The sequence below is a fragment of the Ranitomeya imitator genome, chromosome 5, assembly GCF_032444005.1.
Source record: "Ranitomeya imitator isolate aRanImi1 chromosome 5, aRanImi1.pri, whole genome shotgun sequence".
Taxonomy (NCBI): domain Eukaryota; kingdom Metazoa; phylum Chordata; class Amphibia; order Anura; family Dendrobatidae; genus Ranitomeya; species Ranitomeya imitator.
In genome coordinates this window covers 145,633,288-145,643,877 of record NC_091286.1, presented here as the reverse complement: position 1 = coordinate 145,643,877, position 10,590 = coordinate 145,633,288, and the positions used below count along the sequence as shown (strand labels likewise).

The window sequence follows — 10,590 nt, the reverse complement described above, 5'->3', positions numbered from 1 at the left end:
TCAGTGTTTCTGAAACTTCTTTTCTTAAGGTCCACCAACAAATCAGGATTTCTGGATTTACTTTGCGTTGCAACACTTGCGCAATACTAAGTAAATCCCAAAAACATGATTTGTTGGTGGGCCTCGAGGACTGGTGCTGTCCTACATGCTTGAACTTTAGAAACATAATGCCAGTACTCATTTCATGTTGCTTTACATGGCAAACATTCAAAACAAAAGGTGTATAAAGTGACATTATTCATATTAAAAATCTTTATTTTGGTTTGGTCAGAACAGGCAAGGTAATATCGGAGTCACAGGATCATATGCATAAACAAGGTACAACGATCTGGTAACTGAATAACTAGTGTCAAACATTCAGCCATCTAAAAGGAGGAAAAGTTGTATGTACAGTTTTGCAGAAGGAGAAAATAAGATGGATTTCAACAAAAACTACCAAAGAACTTTTTGTGATAAATCTATGTTACTGGGCATAATTTGGCAGTCATACCCACACAGTACTATGAAAACATGGTAAGGAAAAGACTAGATATCCCACTACACGGCAAAGGTTTAAGATATTAGCAATTGTACAGACATCATTAATGTGAAGATTTTACAAAGTTATTTTTTCCAATGTATAATTATCTTACATAAAAATAACTGTCCACATAAATGTCAAATTTTAATTTGCAACTCTCAATGCAAATAACCAAGTTGGCAGAGGTACTGTATTAAACAAAGAAAAACAAAACCTGGAAAGGCAAAGTTATGACAAAATATACACTATTCTTGGACAGTTTGAACTGTGAAATTATATGACTTGGGATTTATAGAAAACAAAAATTAACACTTTATTTCTTTTACAAAACTGATCCCTGTACATTTGCTCCAGAGTCCAAGCCGTTCTGAATGTGGCGGGAGCTCACAGTTCTGTTGCCTTTCACACTCCTGGGTTTCTCCTCCTGAGAGTCGTGATTGGAGTCTGTATCATTGGAGTGGTGAGTGAGAGAGTTCTCACTTCCAGTAGGAGAGTCTACACTTTCGTACCCAGTACTAAGCTGGTTTAGGTAGCTGGACCCCCCCCTACCAGTTCTCTCCTCTGAGTGGTTGGACAGCTTGCCCTCATTTACAGGTGACCCAGGGAAGTCTTCATCTGCACTACTACCCTCCCTATAAAGCGCTGCAGAGCTGTGGCTTCTCTGATGGGCAGAACCACCGTTGCTTGGTCCATTGACCACACGACTGCAGTCTTTGCTTAGGGCCTCTCCATCATCTTTGGTATCTGCTGGGGTCCTGTTAGCAGAAGCTTGAGACTGTTGCTGAAGTGTAGAGAGTTGTTGGCGGGATTCTTTGAGTTGCTGTTGAAGAACTAGGATAGTACTTTGCATGCCTTCCACCTCCTCATCCAACTGAATGATGAAATCGTTTAACTCTGTTGAATGAAATAACCAACACAAGACAAATTGAACATAAAAGTATCATGGAAACATCAAAGACCCTACTGATTCCTGATTGTTATATTTTGCTCAAAGTAAAAATAAGCATTATATAAGCAACCATTGGAGGGGTGCTCTCAACCCAAAAATTATTATAGTCCCTATGTAGACTATTCTTTCCAATACATAGTTATGTGAAAACAGTTTACATTCGTAATTTTTCACTATACTCTCAGTGGTCCAATTAACTTTTCTAATTGCAGTGTTTCTACCCCATTAGATTATAATTTAAAGATACATATAAAGAGCAACTGTGGAAATTTCACAGACATCAACAATTAAATCAACTGTGCAATATTTTAAAAAAAAAAATCCGGAATACATGACCTGTTTTGAGTACCTGGAACAGAGATGAGAATGACAAACACCAAACAGCACTAATATATATAATATATGAATTATGGCTTCCTGCTGGTCCTCTGCCTTTACTTTAGCGCATGCACAGACCAGACAAACTATGGCCATGCAGGGTGCTATAAAAGCTACTGAGAACACGACGTAGACAAAAAAGAATAACTGGTCTCTGCACTTTTCACCCAATATCTTACCCTCAGCTGTCTCACTGGCCTAGTCAATCTTTTGCTGAGGCTAATAACTACCAGAAGAAAGTTATTACAGGCATACCAAGCATTGGAAATCCATGCACAGCCTTGCACTCGTAAACATAACAAAATTGTTCCACTTACATAAAAACTAGTACAAGCTTCAAGTGGTTAGCCACTATTGTTTTGGAGATGGCCTAATCCATAGAACAGGCCATGAATCACGATTATGGCCCCCTGCTTACTTGTTACCGATGCTGGTCAGGAGGTTTTGGATGTTGCTGCCAGAACACAGCAGCTGCGTCAAAGCTTTAATGGCCAGGTACGGCAAATTCTTCCCAATAAAAGGAAAGATCTGCAGTATCCGGCCATGGCCACTATAGAAAGGACGGAACGCTGTGTTTCAGCAGCATCTCAGAACGTCCAGACAGCGCTGGGAACAGCTGATTGACATGGGGCTGAGGGTGTCACATCCCCACTGATCAGATATTGATAAGGATAAGACATCAATACACTAATGACCAACCTCAATAACAGATACAGGAGTGGTGTAAAAGTATATAAGACGAGAAACCAGAACAATATTTGGTGGGAATAGACAAGTTAGCTATCAAAGAAATATAAAAGTGACCAATTACCGTACCTTCGAAAATGGCACCAGACCATGCCTTAAAGTACCCTCTAAAGAGTCATTTGAAACCTTTAGGCTGTATGAACATGTTGCAGATTTGGTGCATTTGTCGTTATGATAAACCCTGATGCCAGCAAAGTGAATGAGAAACCTGACGTGTCATGCACATGTTGAGCATTTTTGACTTGCAGATTTGGTGCAGAAAATAATGTGCAGCATATCAATTCTCTGTGCTTTTTTCTCATTGACTTCACTGAAACCAATCAAAAACACACAAAAAAGCAGCAAAAACGTGCGTTTTTGCAGCTGCAGTTTTCCTGCTAAGAGATGCAGAAATTTTCCTCCACGTGGTCACATCCCCTTAATGTGCAGCCAGTGAGAGCAGCTACAAAGGGCATTTCTATGTGAAGGACACTTGGAGCATGTCTGTACATTACATGGTAACACACTGATCACAATGTGCACTGTGTTTTATCGCCCCCCCCACTGACTCTGGCAGGGAATTAGCCCGTTGATTATAGCAAATCTGTAGTTAGATTTATTTTTGGTGTAGACCGTTAGGCCCCCAAGACTATGGATCATGGTTCCCCAACTATAATCACAACTCGCCAACAGATCATGTTTTCTGGATTTCCTTAGCATTGCCCAGGAGATAATACCAAGAAAATCGTGAAACTTGAGTTTATCAATGCTTGTTCATGATTTTCTTGCAGTGCAAATGCAGCCTAAGGCAGTTCCCAGGTATTTATTTTTTCATATCAGCAGAGTTAAACAGATAAAATATTAGTTATATATCCCCTACTTGTGGCCAAACCCTTACCATCCTGACTGCTCTTAAGTTCCTCACTATACTTCTTCTGCAAAGCCAGCTCTGCCTCCAGCTGAGCAATACGACCCTGGGACAGCTGTCTTCCCAGCTCTTGATTCTCCTGGATAAGCATTCGACACTTCGCCATTAGTTTTTTGCCTGTTTGGCTGAAAATGCAAAAAGGGTTTTATTTCATCAAAAGAATATATTAACATTACAAATGAGATTTTAAAACGAGTCAAGATTCGCCCCAACAATACGAAAACCTGGGAGAACGTTTGCTGCTTATAATTACCCAAGTGCTTCACTAGAGTTTGGAGGTCTTCTTGTTTACTGGCACATTAGAAAAACAAATGGGTCGCACTGGCACCTCCCAACTAAAAGAACCAACTGGTCACATGTGTACAAGCATGGAAGTAATAAAGTGGAAATGTGCAGTTAACGACAAAACATTCCTTGTGATGGAGAATAGAGAAGGCCAAGGAGATAAATGCCACATCATTACCATAATAAAATATTAGCAACCCGCTTTATTGTTGTTTAGGCAACACTGATCTTCCGCCATCCAATCCAAAAAATTTTTTAATTTTATTATTCAATATCTACAGTTTCTCTGTAAATACCTGGGTATATAAACACGTAAAATGGAATCTATCGCTCTTTAAAAGACAAATCCAGAAATCCCTTCACCTAGGCAGTCCGTCCCTGAGGGTTCAGCATTTGAATGGATATGTAAATAAGGCTGAAGTGCTATTTGGGTGTGGAAGCTCTTTACTAAGCGGGCCACTCTGGCTCTTCTCCCCGCCCTTCGCTGCCGCCTTCTGCTTTACTGACCACTAGTGATGAGCGAGTGTGCTCGTTACTCGAGTTTTCCAAGCATGCTCGGGTGGTCTCAAAGTATCTTGGGTGTGCTCGGAGATTATGTTTGAGTCCCTGCGGCTGTTAGACAGCCTGAACACATGTGGGGGTTCCCTAATAGACAGGCAATCCCTGCTTGTGTTCGGGTTGTCTAAGAGTCGCAAATTATGCAGCTGCAGAGACAAAAACCATCTACGAGCACGCCCAAGATACTCGGAGAACACCCGAGCATGCTTGGAAAACTTGAGTAACGAGCACACTCACTCATCACTACTGACAACCTCTATTCTGTCTGACTTCCAGCAAAGGAGCTTCTGCCTGAGTGACGGAGGCTTGGGAAGAGCTTCCACTTGCCAAAAGCACTTCAACCTTATTTGCTTATTAGTGATGAACGAGCGTGCTTGGATGTTATCAGGGCATGCTCAGGTGCTAACCAAATCAAAGGACTGAAAAACATGTCCAAGTCTCCGTGCATGCATACCTTACGGCTTTTCAACAGCCGCAACACATGCAGGGATTGCCTAACTAAGAAGCAATCCCTTTCATGTGTTGCAGCTGTCAAACAGCCAGAAGACATACAGGCAGCGGTACTTGGACATGAGAGCACGCCGAAGACACTCAGCACATGTCAGCCGAGCACGTTCGCTCACCACTATTGCTTATCCTGGTAAATGCTGAAGTCTCAATAACGGAGTGGCGCACTAGCCATGTAAAGGCCTTGTAGCTTTCTCAAAGCCAAACGCAGCATGTGCATCGTATATAGCTTGAGGGGTGAAATCCTGCAGCCAAATTCCCCTAACACCCTGGTGGCCAATGTGCCAGAAGCTCTTTTAAATCAATTGTCACACCCCAATTCAACCCATTTTGGCGAAGCCAAGCAAAGCTAATGTGAAAATGCCAATAGTTGGAAAATGGTTGCACAGCCGTAATTTGCACAAAACAATTGCAACTTAAAGTTTTTTTTACAGAAGAATCCAAGTGTTTAAAGGGGATCGGGCACCGTGTTTTGTTACCCCATCTGAGAGCAGCATGATACAGGGCAGAGACAATTGATTCCAGCGATGTATCGCTTATTGGACTGCATGTTTTACCTACTGCAGATGTACCAGTTCTCTAAATACGGAGCTCTGTACAGCCTCGCCCACAGCACAGATTGGCAGATTTCTGCCTATGCATAGTGTACACAGAAAGCTGTCACAGTGGGGGAGAGGTTATACAGAGCTCATGAATATGTAGGACTACATGAGCAGGTTTAATAGTCATCCATAGATAATCCGCTGCTGATACAAGTATGATTTTACCAAAACTACAGTAAGCAGCCCAGTATGACATCACAAACCATGGTCGCCATTTGTACATTATACTGCCTACAATTAGACCACAAAAACCTGTTGAAAGATTTTCCTTTAAGGGTTTTTAAACTTTCTTTAGAACAAGAGTCTAAATATTTGTAATAAAAGTAAAACCAGAATAAATACAGCGAGTACTTTCCTTCCCCGACCAGCGCAGGCGCTCGGTCCATGCTCCGGTCTGTTCACATTGTGAGTATAGATAAGCACTGCAGCCAATCACTAAGCCTGGCCGATGTAGATGGCGCTCAGGGATTGGCGACATTGGTAGGGTGTACTGTAGTGACAACTTCACTGCTGCAGACAGAAACAGGGGTCGGGGATCATTTAAGTTTTTTGACCAGAAATAATTGAAAAGTAGCAACAATTTTACACAGCACAAAGTTATGCAAAGGATTTGCAACTTTAATCTGCGCAGAGCATGGGCAGGACAGTGCAGCACCTGACAGCCAGATTCCCAAATGTCAGGTTATTAATTACACCAGAAATATTACTCTAATGTTCAGGAATCGGCCCCATAAACTGAAGCGACAGGGAAAGACAGTACCAGCCGTGCTTATTATTCCACACGTATTCAAGTGTGCGAAAACATAGAAGTGTGAAAAACACTTTCAAAAGATCAAAGGCGGATTGACAAGCAACTGGCCAAGAAAATTACTGCTTTATCATAATTTTGGGCTGCTTAAATGTTGCCATGAAAAAAATAATTAAAAAAAACGCATCCTTTCTGTGCAGTTTCTGTGCAGTACAATGTAAATCAATGTGGAAAAAAAAAAGCTGTGCACATGGTGCAGAAAAATCTGCGCAGAAACGCTGCAGAACTGCACAAAAGAAGCGATGTGCACTTTGAAATCTGCGTTTCTGCGCAGATTTTTCTGCACCATGTGCACAGCTTTTTTTTTTTCACATTGATTTACATTGTACTGTAATCACAGTGCAGTTCTGCACTAAATCTGCATTGCGTGCACATACCCTAAAGGTACCGTCACATTTAGCGACGCTGCAGCAATATAGACAACGATGCCGATCGCTGCAGTGTCGCTGTTTAGTCGTTGTGTGGTAGCTGGAGAGCTGTCACACAGACAGCTCTCCAGCGACCAACGATGCCGAAGTCCCCGGGTAACCAGGGTAAACATCGGGTTACTAAGCGCGGCCCTTTAAAAAAAACAAACACTACATACTTACATTCCGGTGTCTGTCACGTCCCCCGGCGTCAGCTTCCCTGCACTGTGTAAGCGCCGGCCGTAAAGCAGAGCGGTGACGTCACCGCTGTGCTCTGCTTTACGGCCGGCCGGCGCTGACAGTGCAGGGAAGCTGACACCGGAATGCAAGTATGTACTGTTTGTTTTTTTTAAACTTTTACAACGGTAACCAGGGTAAACATCGGGTTACTAAGCGCGGCCCTGCGCTTAGTAACCGGATGTTTACCTTGGTTACCAGTGAACACATCGCTGGATCGGCGTCACACATGCCGATTCAGCGATGACAGCGGGTGATCAGCAACCAAATAAAGGTCCTGATCATTCCCCAACGACCAACGATCTCCCAGCAGGGGCCTGATCGTTGGTCGCTGTCATGCATAACGATTTCGTTAACGATATCGTTGCTACGTCACAAAAAAGTAACGATATCGTTAACGAAATCGTTATGTGTGACGGTACCTTAAGAGTCTCTTTTAGGCCTCCTTCAGTCTCACACAGGTCAGAGGCATCCTGGGTGTGGGGGAGGGTGGTAAGGCAAAATTCTCCATTTATGCATCTGATAGAACAGCTCAAGCAGCAACCGGAGAAAACCATCAGATTGTTTTCAAGTTCTTCATTCACAGAAGATTTCTTCACCTGGGTAAATGCCGTCTAACATTAGTAAGAGAGCAGGACTAGCTGTGCAATGGGTTTACTTGAAATGTAACCAAGAGTTCCCCATTACCGACAGCAAACACCAGGAAAATATTAAGGAAATGAAAAACAACAATTAGAAAGCTGTCAAACATTTCATTTATAGTTGGAAATGGCTGTGAAAACCACTTTTGAATGTGTAGAATAATTAAAGGAAGCAAACCTGTCCTCCCCCACTCTGCGCACTGTGTCCACCAGAAATCACGTCACGGGAGCGCTGCAGCCCATCAGCAGCTACTGATCGCCGACAACATTTACTGTCAAGAGTACTATCCTTTGTCTGTTTTTATCTTAATCAGCATTTTGGGACATTCAAAAATGGTCAACTAAGCATTTATTTCCAGTATGGTAGAATCCAGGAATTTAAAAAAAAAAGTAAATTGTATCAAAAACACCCAATGTTTCTTTTCAATATTCTTAAAAATCTGCAGAATACCGTATATCCCTTTAAATAAAATTATGCCAAGTCCTTTGTGTTTAAATTACATAAAATACCTTAAATGTTTTTTCCATTTACTCTTTAAGAATGGAGTGATGCAACATTTCGCGCTGTTCTCCCTCATCAGATTTTATCAAAACATACAGCAAGTGACATAGCTGGAATCAGGGTCTCTGCCCCTAAATCATGTTGCGCTCAGATTAGGTGGCAAAAACCTCTTGACAGATCCCCTTTAAATAAAAATGCATAAAACATTTGAAAGACAGTAAAATCACAGTAATAAAAAAAAAACAAAAACCTTTGGTATGATCTAGTGTCTGTAAAGTTAAAACTTTATCAAATTTGGAAAATGCAGTAATTTAGTTAGTACAGACCTCCATAACAACAAGTGTGAAGAATCAGGGTGGATTCTCATGCTGAAGATTTGGTTGCTACATTTTCAGTAACTGACATTTGCATTCATCCGAGTTGGCTAGCTAGGGATGCAAGCACATGCCATTTCATAAACTAAAGCTTCAGCATGCGAATTCACCCCTCATGTAGAATACTAAATATTCATAAAACAATTCCTTACATTTTTTTTATAATGTTCATAAATGGTTCAATTGCAAGAGTTTGGGCGTGTGAGAACTCTACAACTAATCTAGCAAAGAGAAAATGAAAGGGGTAGCTCAGGCTAAACAAATTACCCCCCACCAGATAGGTGTTAGCGGCTAGACTGCTGTGCCCTACTACTGGGACCCCAATGATCGCTGTCAGGTCACACACACTATGCTGCTCTCATCACGGCAATACCTGAGCAGAGTGATTGCTGGAGCGCTGCAGCTACTAGTCCACTATTGCAGCCTGCGGATGTATTTTTATGCATTGCTTATATAGCGCTATCATATTTCGCAGCACTTTACATAGAATATCATTGCTGCCTCCATTGGGGCTCACAATCTAGATTCCCTATCAGTATGTCTTTGGAATGTGGGAGGAAACCGGAGAACCCGGAGGAAACCCACGCAAACACGGGGAGAACATACACAGACTCCTTGCAGATGTTGTCCTTGGTGGGATTTAGCAAGTTAGCAACAGTGCTAACCACTGAGCCACTGTGCTGCCCTTAGCGGCGGAAAGGAAACACTGGATGAGTAAATATGAGTGTTATTTTTAACAATGGCGATTCTTAGGGTTAAAAAATATATATTTTTCGTGGAAAAAACTCTTAACCAGAATAGCATTAAATTTAGATAAATGTATTAAATGTTCATGAAAATCTGGTCCCCTCGATTCATGTATTTAACAGTTAGGCTACGTTCACATTTGCGTTGTTGGGCGCAGCATCGGCGACGCATACGTCATGCGCCCCTATCTTTAACATGGGGGGGCGCATGGACATGCGGCGGTTATGCGCTGTACTGCGTTTTACGACGCATGCTTCATAGACGCAGACAGGGCGCAGAGGACGCTACTTGTAGCGTTTTCCCTGCGCCGAAATTCCTGCTCTGTGCTTTCTTATGACAACGCATGCGTCGCAAAACACTGCGTTGTGCACATGCGTTGTTGGTTGCGTCGCCGATGCTGCGCCCAACAACGCAAATGTGAACGTAGCCTTAGTTGGAAAATTACTATTTTTATTTACTATTATTAATTAAGGTGTTATCCGGGACCATTTTATTCTATGGGCCCAAGAACTTGCAGGAAAGTAGTTTAACTACCTGCCTGTTGCCGATTACTGCCAGCTCAGAGCAGTTAGAGACGGCTTCTGCAGCTTCCGCTGACGTCACATCGACAGAGCAGCTGCTTCTCTTCTGGACTGCTCTGTTGATGGGGCGTCTGTCGTCATCATGCTGATTGACAGCCGGCTCCCTGCTGCGTAACGTGAAGAGCTGTTCTGTGATCATTTTGAGTCGGGTAGAACAAGTAAGTTCTGTTTGCTTTTAGGCCCTTCGTAGTGATGAGCGAACGTTCTCAGATAAGGTGTATTCAGAGCATGCTCATGTGCCAACAGTGTCTTCGGTGTGCTTGAATAATATGCTGGAGTCCCTGCAAGTCTGCAGCTGTACGACAGCCGTAACACATACAGGGATTGCCTAACAGACAGATAATCCCTGCATGTGCTGCGGCTGTCGAACAGCCACGAGACTGGAGCGACAGGATATTATTTAAGCACGCCGAAGACACTTTGTTAGCACATGAGCTATCTTGGTTAACAACTTATCTGAGCATGAGGGTATGTGTACACGTTGCGGATTTATCAGCACGGATTCTGCAGAATCTGAAGGTAAAATGACCTGTGTTTTACCTGCGGATTTCCGTGGATTTCACCTGCGGATTCCTATTATGGAGCAGGTGTAAATACGCTGCGGATTCCGCACAAAGAATTGACATGCTGAGGAAAACAAACCGCTGCGTTTCTGCTAGGAATTTTCCGCAGCATGTGCACTGCGGATTTGGTTTTCCATAGGTTTACATGGTACTGTACACTGCATGGAAAACTTCTGCGGATCGTAGGGCCAGTCCGCAACGTGTGCACATAGCCTTGGATAGAAGCTTAGGTCAATATCACTTTCTTTGGAGATTACCACCTCCCCAATACCAGAGA

General features: G+C 42.6%; 1 protein-coding gene across 2 annotated transcripts in view; it reads right to left on the bottom strand.

Annotated features, from left to right (window-relative positions):
• Nucleotides 1–234: 234 nt before the first annotated feature.
• WTAP (WT1 associated protein) overlaps nt 235–10,590 on the bottom strand; it is a 94,900-nt gene continuing 84,544 nt past the window's right edge. For both annotated transcript variants that reach the window (XR_011321928.1, XM_069769197.1), the window contains exons 7-8: nt 3,472–3,626; nt 235–1,414 (exon numbers count right to left, since the gene is read on the bottom strand). Coding sequence is in view for 1 of the 2 variants with exons in the window: in XM_069769197.1 (XP_069625298.1) it covers nt 843–1,414; nt 3,472–3,626 (727 nt within the window). In the remaining variant the exon portion in view is untranslated. The remainder of the gene's footprint in view (nt 1,415–3,471; nt 3,627–10,590) is intronic.